Below are 13,716 nucleotides of genomic sequence, written 5' to 3'. Positions count from 1 at the left end.
TTCTCAGGAAGTAGTAATTAATTGGACAATATTTGTACAGAGCTTTGAAAATGTAGGTCCTAATTTTGCAAACCCTTTGTCCATAATGCAGATTAATTTAATCACATAATTACTGCATTTCTGGACTTTGGTATACACAGTTCCCCAGCTCGTGTGTGATGTATAATAATTGCCTGTGTAAACTGGCAATAGCCACGTTTCTCAAATACTGTGCGTGCACATTTGAAAATTGGGATCACAGGTAGCACTCCATTACTAGGACTGGATTTTAAAATACTTTGTTCTTTTCTACTCTGTCTGTGAATATGATTTACTCTTGTTTATACCCTCTCTCAGCAAGACTGTGCTCAGCTCAGCCAGGGATTTGAGCCGGTGCTTTCCGTGCCAGCCTCTGTCTCGATGGGGAGAGCCACTTGCAATAACTGTAATTTTGTTGGGGGCACCTGGTCCTTTGTGTGTGCCAACAGCATGGGCTGGTTCAGTGATAACGATCAGTGTTAAGCCTTAAACCATTTTCACATGAACATTCCATGCTATTTGGACTGAAAGGGGTTTTCTTCTTTTTCGTTTTAGAAAGTTGTTTGTACACAAAGAATGCTGAGAGATCTGCCTTCTGCTTTAGCTCAATTTGTCATAATTCCTACCTAGGCCAAGGGGATTTAGCCCTAATTTAATACATTCTTTTGAATGTTTTTGCTCACCAGACCCTGTATTAGATTGTTCCAGCATCTCACTCCTTTAGTGGTGAAGGACCTACTAATTTCCAGCCTAAATTTATTCATGGCCAGTTTATACCCATTTGTTCTAGTGTCAACAGTGTCCTTTAATTTAAATTGCTTCTTTGCCTTCCTAGTGTTTATCCTCCTGATGTTATTTATAGACGGCAATCATATCTGCTATCAGCCTTCATTTTGCTAGACTAAACAAGCCAGGCTCTTCCAGGCTCTTCTCCAGTGATGGGCTCTTCAGTGCCGGCACCTGGTTGGATCCAGGGGGCTCAGCAGTGAGCCTGGATTGTGCTCAGCATCCCGATGAGCTCTGGGTGCTTGGCACAGGGAATCAGGATTGCCAGATGTGCAGTGCTAAGAGCACACAGGGTGTTTGCCAGCGGCGTTGGCAGGGAGCTGGTGAGACGTGGGGACAGCCCTCCTTCCTTACACCCAATAAAACAACTTCTAGGAAAGTTTGTTTTTTTTTTTTTGGTGCCTTGCTGCATTTTCCTGTATTTTGTGCTATTAAATCACATCTTTCTATTATCTAGTTGCCCTTCTTTCAAGCTGCCATTCCTCCTGCACTGCTACCTTTTTAACGAAGCCCTTGACTAATTTCCCATTAACCAGCTAAACAAATCTCTTCAACTAATTCCCATCTTACGGAATTTAGCTGATGTGTTTCTTTGGGGCACTGTATCAGATGATTGACAGAAGAGCAGACAGATTAGATCTGCCACAGTTCCTTTAATTATTCCTTCCTTCATAATTTTTTCCTTCAAAAGCCCTTCTTAGTTTTTAGGTCAGACTAAAAGCTCTGCACTTACCAAGATGAGGTTTTTTCCTTGGCTGAAGTAGAAGCAGCACATTTGCTTTTCTGTAGCATGAAAGTTTGTTAGATTTATTAAAAATACTTGCTATGGGACCTCTCACAGTCTTCATTGGGGCTGGGTTTTTAGTCTAGACCCCCTTGGTCCACGGGCTCATTTCTTGAGTTCCACAGCATCACCATCAGAGCAAACATATAATAAATGTTAGGACCATTTTGATTTACCTCTATACTGTAGCTTCTGCCCTGTGCTATTTAAAATGTCATTTTTGTAAAGAAAGAGAATAGGAGAATTATTCTGTATGATCAAAATGCCATCGAAAAAATGTCTCTTGTGCTTGGGGGCATGAGGCTGCCTTTTTTTTTTAATAGTGGTAACAGTAATAATACTATTAGGATAACAAACTGAGATGCCCCTGGAGATGATGTGACAAATTGGAAGGACATGCTTAAATTGAAATTGATTGAATGGTTCAATAAAATCAGCTTAATGCACAAAAGCAAAAATATTAGCTAGAGAAAAACAAAAAATCAGTAGTTTGTTATCTGCTGGGGCCAATCTCACTGGAGATTGAATTAGTTATAAACTAAAACTAGGCACTTGAAAGGAGAACCCTTATATGCCCACAGTGCTGGAGCCTTTTGGATGGAACTGGATGTGGATGGCAACCATGTGCCTGAAGGTTTGGCAGATCAGATCTCAGACTGTTTCCTTTTTGTGGACTTGGCAATGTTGGCTTTATGGCTGGACTTGATCTTAAGAGTCTTTTCCAACCTAGATGTTTCTATGGTTTCGTATTTCCGAGTTCTATACAACTTCCCACACTATTCTCCATGTCAGAATCCGCTTTTGCTCCAAACACAATAGTTCTGTGTTCAGTTGATGGAAAACAGTGCAGCTTTGGGGATGTCTGTAGGATTCCCCCAGCAGCTCACTTGTGGTGTGTACCTGATGGCTGCAGCTGCCTCTGGTGTGCTGAGATACCATCCTTTCCTTCTTCCTATCCTTCTACAGCAGCTCTTTGTGGCTGGTACATTGGCACATTACTAAATTCTGGCCATTTTCCTTCTCTCTCTTTTTTTTTTTTCTTTTTTTCTTTTTTTTTTTTTTTTTTTTTTTGGTGTTACGATCTGATCGATATCTTTCTTTTTAAACTTCTTTAATTTAGTGTTCTGAATTTGTGCAGGTTTTTGGTTTGTTATTTAACACTGTGCTACAGAGCTCAGTGAATGGTGCTTTGTTAAATAAAACAAGCCTGTTGTAAACCTGGGGTCTGTAAGTACACACACATGCACACACTCAGGTTTTTCTCATTTATGTGTAATCTGATTGCTGCTACTTTTTTAAGTATCCTCCCCACTTCTGTGATTTAAACCTTCTGTGATTTAAACCAAAGTATTTGGCCTGTTAGGAAATAATTCATCAGCCTCCCAGGTTGTCTATAACAGAGAATAAGGAAGGAAAAGCTAAGTATGAAATAGAAATTACGTTCACTAATAAGGACATTTCAGCTTTGTGCAGTGCTTTACAAATGGAGTAATGAACAGCACCTTCTTGCATGAGGCAAAACAAGGGCTAACAATAGTTTCTCCCTCATGTTTTATTATACAAGATAGGAAGAGATAATGAAAGTGCATTTCCATAATATATTCCAGTTGCAAGGTGCTGATGGATCCCTGAGTGTGATGTCTTGTCAATTTAGCAGGTCAATTAAAAGCCCTGGAATCAAGATAAAGCTAAAATGCAGATCTCTTATTCTGGCAATTCAGAAGAATAAAAGAATCGAGCCAATTACAGCACTTCAAGGATATTTATATGGGAATAAAGAGACCTAATTGACCTAATTCTTGCCCTTTGAAATTTCAGAGGACATTTGACATTTTACACACACTTGTAGCATTGGTACCTTGAAGGAGCAGCCCTGGGTACCTGAGCTGTGTTCTGGGAGTAGTTAGTCTTTCCTTGCATCAAAGTCCCTCCACTTGACTTCACAAAAAAGCTTTTCCTGCATGAAATTCTGCCTCCACTTGGTTTACACACCTTTTGGGCTCTCTGATGTGCCACCTGCAGCTTTAAGGAACATGCTCATGTTGAGCTTTTGGCTGGGTCCTTCCCTGGTTCTTGTGCATCCCTTTGCCCACATTTCAGGAGAGGAGATTTGCTTTCCTATCTGCCTGTAAAGTGCTCTGTGAGCATGACATGTAATCAATAGTAAATTCTGCAGATCTAAATGAAAATTTATTATTGAGGCCGGTTGTAAAGATCAGGAGACTTTTCTTGGTGCAGGCAGATATTCCTAAATAAAGAGACATCCCAGAGAGATGTGTACACGTGCAACATCAGATGGCCTCTCCTATTTTATTCAGGTTTATTTTCCAGTTGCATAGACTTACAGCATCCCTTCGAACTTCACTGTGTGATTTTTATGGCTGGCTCTGTGAGCTTTTTCCTTTGAGAGCTGTGTTTTAGGGGTGCTCAGGAATTTAAATTAGTTTTGCTGAACTGCTGTTTATTGCACTGAATTATTTTTTTCTTCCATACTGGACTTAAATTCTCCTTATTTACCAAGATTGTGTTAAGAATTGAAACATGGAGAGCATTTTAATGCTTTGTGGGCATCAAACTGTGTGAGCAGAATGAGCTGGAGGGCTGCCAGGCAGTGTTGATGTCAATTTGGGGGGTATAATGTTGTTAGCAATGTTTTCAGTGAAAACACATGAACAAAACTTTCACTGGTTTTCAGAAGACAGAAACTAATGTTGCATAAAATGCTTAAAAGTTAATAAAGATGTCAGCTTCAACCAGGGAATTTTGCCCATAAGACTTTTATTTCCCCATGAGACAGGTGATGTCCACCAATCTATGCAAAAATCACTTCAAAAACGCTGTAGAAAAATTTATTGATCTTTTTTTTACTAACATTTTTTATCCAATTAACTTTTTAGTCTGCTTAAAGATCGCACTTGTATGTGGAAAATAAATCAAGGCATTTTACAGAGTACGTTTTTGTTTCTCATCTTTTCCTTTTCTTCTTTTTTTCTTTCCAGAAAGTTCAGCAGTACATAGTCATTGTTCAAGCAACAGATATGGAAGGAAATCTTAACTATGGTCTCTCAAACACGGCCACAGCGATCATTACAGTGACAGATGTGAATGACAACCCCCCTGAATTCACGACCAGCACTGTGAGTATCGACACATCAGCAGGGTGATGCATGGCCACAGTGTTTGGAATTCATGGATGGTGCTATCTGCTGTGTCTCCGAGCTGGTTGGGCAGATAGAAGGAACTTTGATGGATAGCTGTGGAATAAAGGCTTTCAGGGGAGAAAAAGAAAAAAGGGAAAAGACTGATCCATGAAGCAGCAAAACTATTTGATGACCGATTTGGCCAAGGTGCTGAAGGAGCTGAAATAATGTGGCAAACAGCCCATGTCTGATTGCACTAAAGAGGATGCAGTTGTTTCACAGCAATTGGCTGTAGACATATCAGAGTTATTAATACTTATGAGTGAAATCCTGAGCAGTGAGAGATATTTGGGGTTTATAGCTCAGATATGATTTCAAGAGGGCTGTAAGTACCCTAAATGGTAACAGGTAGCTGGTAAAATTTGTATCTCACTGTTAGCTCTAACAGATGTATTTGTGTGTGCTGGCAGTAAATGTGTAGACATTCTTCAGTACATCCGGTTTTAATCAGTTAAACATTTTTATTTTATTAGCACAGTCTTCTTCTGTTCTCACGTGTTCCAAGGTATTACTGGGGGGCAAGGGGGAAAAAACAGAGATTGCAAATGAAAAATTTTTAGAGCTGGTTAAGGTAAAAATTAAGACTTGGAAGGTGAAATGATGTAGACTGAAATGTGCATAGTAAATTTAGAAACCACAGAGCAGTGCAGAGGTCTATATGCTAATGAATGAGAAATGCTTGTGTACCCCCTGTCTGTATTCATATGAGGGTCAACAAGAAGCAGTAAGTGATGTATCTTAAATGGACATCAAATCTTTCCAAATACAGAAGGTCTAACTTCTTTGTGCTCAAGTCACTGAACATCCTTGGAGGAATGGTTTTATTATTTATATTATTCTGAATTTTCATTCCATCCTAAAGGATCTCTAAATATTTATTAGCGTAGGACCAAAGTTTACCTTAGTTATACTCTTGCAAACTGCAGATGTGTCGCAGAACTCAAGGAAGTCATGCAGAGTCATCCATTTTATGCCCCTGTGGACCCAGATTGGATTAATGTCAGTTATGGAGTCTGGGTCCTTCCTTCCCATCTCCATCAGGAGCTGGTCTTGGGGCTGTGACATGCTCAATTCCCAAACACTGCCCACATTTTCTAATGAAGTGACTTGGACCTAGCTTCTAAGGAGAAGAAAGGCACTCAATTCCTCCTGAGTCACAGCAAAATGAGCACTCAACACGTGTTCAGGTCTGGGCATCAGTGCCCAGGCTGTGCTGCTGCTCCAGTGGATGTAACAGCACACATGTGCTTTGTGTCCATCATGGATGCTTCAAGCTTTGTGTTGTAAAGTTGTGCTTAAATATCTCCTTCAGTATGGTACAATTATGAAGAACCATAAAAATACAGCACAGATCTTGGGCTCTGTGGTCCTTTCTCCTGCCAGGACAGGATTACTCTCTCCAGAAGGAGGTTTGTGTCTGTGGGGCCACGGGACCTTGCACCACAACACTGCCGCTGCTCCCTGGTGTGTGGGGGGGACTTTATTCTGCCAGGTAAATACTTCTCTGCCCTCCATTTGAGTGAAAAAGGAATGACATCTAGTGGCCATGTCACTTCAGCACAGGTTGTTCACATGACCCAGGTTGCAGGGTCCTTGTCTCCAGATGCAGTTTGGGAGGCGAGGTTTTGGGGAGCAGGGTGAGCAGGGTCAGGGTTACTTGCATGAGCACATTGGTGCCTTCAGCAGAGCAGCATCCCTCCAGATATGGTGTAATTTAATGGCTTTCCAAAACACTTCTCAAAGCTGATGGAAGGTGGGATAATGGAAATCTGCTTTCAGGTGAATTCTGAGTATTTAATGTCTCGGTATGTGTTAAACCTAGAAAGAATAAAAGCCATCAAGAGAATTACCCACAGAATTGTGTTAAATGGATTAGAAAGTGCTACTCTTCCTCTAAGCAGAGTTGATGTGTACCATTATTTCTCTAATTTCAATCACCGAAGAAAGAGTTTTGCAAGGGCCAAAGGGCTTTACACAGTGGCACATGGGACTTCTCTATAAAGAGTTGAAAACCAAGGGTGTTTTACAATAATACTTTCTGATTCTATGGAAACAAATATCTTTGATATACTCCCGGGTATAGCCAGGCTGAATTTCATGTGAGTATGAAAGTATAATATGGTTTTTTCCCTTACTGGCAGAGAGAACAGCATCAGGCTGATGAGTTTCTTTAAGCCTGAGCTGAATCTCCTCGCTGTCCTCAAATAGTCTAATCTGCATTTTAACGCCTCTAAAAAAAATAGCAAAAATCACTTTCCAGGAAATCTACAGCTCCTCAGAGAGTAAGAAAGCCCATGGTCTCTTTTAAGTCTGCGGACTGTTTGGAGAGATATTGTATATTTTTATTTTAAATAGTTGTATTGAGATGCTGCTGTAAAAACAAAAATAGGCTGAATAACTGAAACTGTGGCTTGCTCTTGGCAAGCTGCCAGATGAGAGGAACTCAGGAGCTGTATTCATCCCAGACAGATACGAAGGCCCACCCTATAGCGCTCCTAAATTACCTGTCATTCAGCCAGGGTGGTTTTAGACTTAATCGTTTCTGGATGGGAATGTAGCTCAGGAGGACACTGCACCACGCTGGTGTCACAGCTCATGTATTCAGCAGCAGGAATTAATATTGCTGTGTAAAATTTAACAACAGGATGGGAGAGAGGAAAACAGCCACTGCAATGGTCGAGAGAGTCAGGGCACGTCTGTAGCTGAGCACAGGGCAGGGGGGAGAGGCTGCGTGTATGGACCATGTGGAAGTGCAGGCACAGGAGTGCCAAAATGACGTGTCCAGCAGAGTCGGTGACCTGCAGAGGTGTGTTGGTGAATGGACATCCAAAATACCTGATGGGCTGGCATCAAAGTGTAGTGCTGGATGAGAAGTCGTAAAAGAGCAATAAAATCACAGAGAAGATCCTTAAAGGTACAAAAATGAAGATATCTCAGTAAAACTCCAGAATGCCTGGGTGCTTCCATGCAAATTGATGTCAGTGGGTTTCACATCCTTTGGCCCACGACCTGAAAGGCAGGAGAAGCAGCAGCCCCACCTTCTCAAACAAAGGGTTCTGAAATTACATGGGAGGAAGGAAATCAGAGTCTCTGGGTGAAACAATTTGGAACTCAAGTCTGCTGTTAACTCTAAGGCCAGTCCCCATCAGCACGGCCAGTCCTGATAGTTGTGACCAGTCCTACCTGCATCGAGCTGCAAGGCACTGGAGTACAGCGAGGACAAGGTGCCTCTTCTGATCCTTTCCAGCTCTTTTTTGTGAATGTTTCCTTGATCTGCAACTCTACCTGTGCCTGTGCTGAGAAGTATCAGAGAGCAGCCAACAGTGGGAAAGCGTCTCCTGAGAGACACCACAAGAGCGGAGCATCCCCTGAAATGCTGTAAACATCACAGGCAGCTGTTTGGGGCATTTTTAATGATTTAATGCAGGACTGTGACCCAGGGAATAATCTTCTGGCTGGATAAGGGACTTCAGCCTGTCCACAGTGTCGTGTTCTTCATGTGACGTTGTTGCTTGCAAAAATAAATGAAGGGAGGCAGCTCTTCCCTCTGACCAAGAGGAGAGGTAGCACTGGCTCCTCAGTGTGCCCAGCCAGCCCATGCCCACAGGCTCTGGGTCAGATGCCATAGAAAAAGGTATTTTAAACCCTCCATGCCCAAGTTTTCCATCGCTCTTTGAGAGTTTTTAGCTGTGCTCATTCAATTCTGTGGAACTTTTGGTGGGTTTTGAATCTGCCAAGTCACCAGCTATTGTAAAATATCAAGATTTTAACTGGACTGTGTTACAAAGGCTCTATAGGAAGTTTTACTGGAAAACTGGCTCTCTACTGTTGTAAGATAAAGGTATCACTGTGCCCTCCATTATCCAGAGTCCTTGTTACTTATAACAGGGTCATGTCCTCTGACATGTCTTAATTATGGGGAAATTCCTCAGTCTCCCTTCAAATATTTATCTCCCGTGTGCAAGTGAGTTGTGGTTTTTCCATATTAATATAGATCCGTGGCCTCTGGCCAGATGCTCACCTCAGATACAGGGGGTGCAGTGAAATTAGTGTTGGTATTTCAGAGATTAAAAGTCAGCTGAAACAGAACAATGCTGGATAGTCTCAGGTGAGGTTTTATGTAAGATTGAAGCATCTTTCTTGCTCACAGAAGGAACACCTCTAATTCCAGTGGAATCTTTAACTCCTCTCAGGCAGGATGCCCTTTCCAGTCTGACCCATGATACTGTTAATAGCCATCCAAGGATTTCCACTTTATCTGAGAAAATGCATAATCAGAGGGGAGGAGAAGTGAAAGAAATCCATGCCTACACTTGACTCATACAAAGTCTATTTTTATCATATTCAATCAGGAACAATCAGGCGCAGAGAGGAGACGCAGATGAATTTGCATGATCAGACTTCTGTGTCTGAAATGTTAATTAAAAGTTATTTTAAATTTGCCTACTGTGCAGAACTTGTTTTTATAGTAGCCCATGTAAGGGAAATATTATTTCACAGGGCTAAAGTGCTCATGATTGCTTGAGCTTGTGGATTCTTGGGAAAACCTGCCTGGCAATCAACCTCTCAAAAAAGAAAAAAAAAAATTAGAGGGGGTGCAGAAAGAAAGGGAAGAAAGAAACTGGGCTATTCAAGTTCTTTAATCTCCTGAGCCTTAGGATGTCTTATTTAAAGCTACTTTAAAATTTGCCCTTTGGCACTGCTTTGAGAATCTCCTCTTGCAAAGCTGAATTCCAGTGGAGTCTGTTTTAAAGAGGCAGCTCTAGGACATCATCCCCTTCCCTGCCTCGCTCGCTAAGCCTGACACTGACACCAGTTAGGAACAGCTCCAAAGGTTTAGGACTGGACTATCAGGATGGGTGCATGCTTCCCAGCTCACAGGGCACTGGTGTCATTTGCTGGCCTGGGAGAGGCTGCCTGGCCAAAGACTGGCTGAACTCAAAGCAGAGTTGCTGGTCTGGAGTAACCTGAATTCTGAGAGGCTGTGCTGGAGCAGGAGGGATGTGTTTCTGGGTAAGGTTAATCTGGTTACAACACAGACTTGCTGATCAGTGAAGGAGCAAGTCCTTGTCACAAGCACATTGGGAAAAGCAGTTCTTTCCAGTTTTTAACTGGCCTATTTAATTAATATTGTCAGAGCAGGCTCACCCCTGGCTGCTGCAGTGAGGCTGAGTTAACGTGGCTCGTGCTGGGCTGGATCAGGCAGCGCTGGAATCTTCAGAGAAGAGCTCGGCGCTTCCTGAACAAAAGAACATGGAGAGAGAGCAGAGTTAAAAGGGCTTCTTGGTTTTGGCACCACACTGCCAAAAATGTCTGACCTTTGTCTGTGCAGGTGTCCTGGTTCCTCGAGTACTGTGGGAGATATTAATGAGCCCACTCCGAGAAGTGCTTTGGAATTTGAGAGTGAAGATGTTCTCAGAGCATCATTGCCATGGTGTCGTTGTCCTTTACCAGAAATAGTTCTTCCTTCTCCTGTTCTGATGTTTCCTTCCCATTTTCTCTCCCATCTCCCCCATGATTTACTAGTGTGCATCATTCTGTGAGGCAGAACAAGCCAAGATCCTCCAGCCCCTTCTACTTTTCAGCTTCCCTTCCCTGGTTCTCTTGCTAACCCTGCTGTGCTCCGCACTCTGCTAAGTTTTCATTCTTCTGACCCAATTTGGATATAGTAATCCAGTTTCAGTGCCTTGAACAAGGGCACTAGTATTTCCTTTTTCACAGCCATGGTGTAGCTCTCACTTAGCCTCCTGCTCTGTAAACTTGTCAAAATTGTGGAAACAAAGCATACAAGCATAACCCAAAATTGTATTCCCTGTTCCGTATGCGTTTGTTCTCACATTCGTTGTTTGTTTGAGGAGAGAATATAGCTGTGCAGCAACCTGTGCAAGAGCAGCACTGCACAGAAATACCTGATGTGAACTGTAAAAATGTGACTTTTTTGCAAGTGGGGTGAATGCTTTGCGTGGGCTCCAGCCCCCTCAGTGAAATCCTGCTGAGCTCCGTCTTCAATGGTGAGTTTCAAAGTAGCAAAGTAGCAGGGAAAACCCTCAGCTTTTCCTTCAGGCTGAGAGATTGTGACTTCCAAGTGACTGGGATGCAAAGATGCAAATAGGTCTGCTTTGGAGAAATGGTATTTAATGGTCGTAGGAAATCAAAATTGGTATCCACGTCAGGCTGCCTTGGGGTTTCCTAAACACATTTATAGGCAGATGTACCCGGAAGCGTTCAGAACATGGGAGTGTTATGAGAAATCCCTTTTACATGCATGCTCATGTTTTACAAATTAATCTTACACTGTGGAGGGAGAACCCAGCAGGAGTGGGATGTCACTGGGATTTCCTGCAGACAGAAATTTGCACCAGGATGCCTACGAGGGCTTCCTAAAAAGGGATCTTAAGAGGCTGATCCAAGAAAAACTAGTGAAAGTGGGTAGCTTACTATCTCCCAGGACCTTGGCACATGTCCATCTGTCTCCTCCCTCTTCCTAAACCCTGGAAAAGATCAAGGGCTTAAATCTTGAGCACTGTGTACATGATTTGCCAGTGTACAGACTAAAGCTGCATATGTAATGTCCATTCAGATCTCACTGTCCCCGTCACTACACCTGCGCCATTCAGAAAGTCTGCAGTGACATTTGAATGTAGATTAGCCCGGATCATACAGAATTTTTAAATCATCAAAACTGTGCCTGTGGCATAATTTAGAGGCAGTTGTCACAAGAGGCAGAAATCAAGTAGATTGCACAGGTCAGAGCTGGCAAGGGGAAAGACCAGGTGCTGTGGCAAGGGAATGTAGAGGACTGTGGTGTTTTACAGCTGAAGACAAACCCAGGGGTTCTGTACAGTCCTGCAGACAGGCTTTATTGTTAAAAATCAATTATGCTTTCATGGAAATTCCCAGATGACTGTGTTCACTTGCAATTTTCCAGTCAAAACGAGGCTCAGCCAAACTACCCAGCAAAGCCTGGGCTGTTATAGAGCTGTCATCCTCAAACTGAAATAAATTATCATATTCAAGTGAATCGAATATGCCCAGTAGCATTTGGGTACATGAACATCTACCTAATTCTGTGTGCATTTCCATTAAATATATAGTCAGTGAAGTCTTAAAAACCACAAATCAGTCTAGTTTTCCTAAATAAGACCCCAGTGCTTATAAATTGAAATGGGCTTTCTGCCTCTCGTTGCATGTCCCGGTGAAAACCTTTGCCGTGAACAATGAAGTAGATAAAGGATGTTAGGTTGGGAGGTAGCAGTAACAGAGCACAAGGAGAAACAATATTCATTCTTCCCATCCTGTTTCAGGCCTGTGCTGAACTTACCACAATAATTCCAGGGGCTTTGCACCTGCAGACACACAGATTAACCATGGTTACAAAATTATTTACACCTGGATCTGCCTTTGGAGTCAAACTAACCTTTGGGGATGGATCCCTACCTCAGTGCAAAGCCTGTCTAAGGGAGCTGAGGAAGGGTGAAGCCCACACAGTCTCATTCTGTTAGAGAATGAGGGTGATCCCCAGCTCCAAGTGCAGATTCCCTGGGAGCTCTGTGTCTTTCACAGGCACAGCATCTCTGAGTGCCTGGAGGCCCTTTCAGTGCAGTGCTAGGGAACACAGGACACGCTTCCTGCTCTCTTGTGGATGCTCAACTTTTGTTCTTTATTTTATCACCTCTTTCATCTAAAATGAAAGATACTTCTCACTTTATGAGAAAGCAATAATTCCTCATGTCTTAATGAAAGAAGCATCAGCCTCTTCTGTGATGTCTGTTGAGCGTTTACACCAGTGTAACATATGACAGAAAGGATGAGATACCTTTGAGACTGCTTAGTGGAGTCTGCAAAACAGATACAGAGATGTAAATGTATAAATACAAAATATAGATGTGCATATAGCTGGATCCAAAGCATAGATAGATGCTGATACAAGGCAAACAGTCGTCAATCACATCCAAGTCTCTACTCCCAGATAAACTGTGGTTTATATGAATTATTCCATTACATTGTGTGGGAATGTATGCATTGATTTAAAAAAAAATGTGACTGCCTTGATAGAAGTCTCTTCCTAATAGACCCCATTAATCAAAACCTAAATTTACAGTGCCTTTTGTTTTGTTTATTTCCTTTCAGTACATTCATTTTCAAATTATCACCAAATTAATCATGTACAGAGCTTTAAACTGGCTGCCACGTGGTAAAGCAGTTCTGGTTCCTCTCCTTTCCACTGAGCATTAAGGCACAGTTCAAGACTCTGTTTAGCCTGATTCTGCCCTGAACCTAATTGGAATCAGCTAGATTCCTTCTTGTAAATGGGTCAATCACACAGAAAAAGCATCAAATGTAATCTTGAGATTGTGAAATAAAGCAGAGGAAAAGAAAAAAGAAGATAATTTTATTTCTCCTCATTGATACCTGCCTGGTGGTTAAAAGAAGGATTAAAATGAGGTCATTAAACTTTCCTTGGAGACAAAACCCAGACCTCAGTGGTAATATGATTAATCAAATATAAAAGTGAAGCTATTCTGAATGAATAACTCATTTTTATAGAATATCTGATTACTGAAATGTCGTCTGCTGCAGAAAAAGAAGGGGGGGGGGAATTAATTGCAATAACAATTCAAGAAGATAAAGTTTTTCTGAATTAGGTCTACACAAGAAGCTAAATTGAGTTGATTAAGTAATTTTGGTTTCAGGAACACCCTTGATGGAAGTTAGTGGTAATGAATTTTTCAGACCTCAGAGTTTAAAATTGCCAGAGACCAGTGATTAAAAAAAAAAAAACAGAATGATAGTTTCATTACAAATTTCAATTTTCTGTCACAAAAAAAAGGGCGGGGGGGGGATATAAAAAAAATACTCTCTTGGTCTCTCTCAGATTGGACACATGTACTACTTGGTGTAAAATCAAGAATAATACAACCTCCTCTC

At 41.8% G+C, this 13,716-nt stretch overlaps 1 protein-coding gene across 1 annotated transcript in view; it reads left to right on the top strand.

The window, feature by feature from the left end:
* Positions 1-13,716, top strand: part of CDH4 (cadherin 4) — a gene marked incomplete at both ends in the record, with an annotated part of 419,822 nt that overhangs the window by 373,965 nt on the left and 32,141 nt on the right. The window contains one exon of the mRNA XM_082292618.1: positions 4,588-4,725. Coding sequence (XP_082148744.1) covers positions 4,588-4,725 — 138 coding nt within the window. The remainder of the gene's footprint in view (positions 1-4,587; positions 4,726-13,716) is intronic.

The sequence above is a fragment of the Coloeus monedula genome, assembly GCF_965178545.1.
Source record: "Coloeus monedula genome assembly, chromosome: 17".
NCBI lineage: Eukaryota > Metazoa > Chordata > Aves > Passeriformes > Corvidae > Coloeus > Coloeus monedula.
The sequence above is the reverse complement of the archived record's forward strand: the minus strand, read 5'-3'. Positions and strand labels throughout refer to the sequence as shown.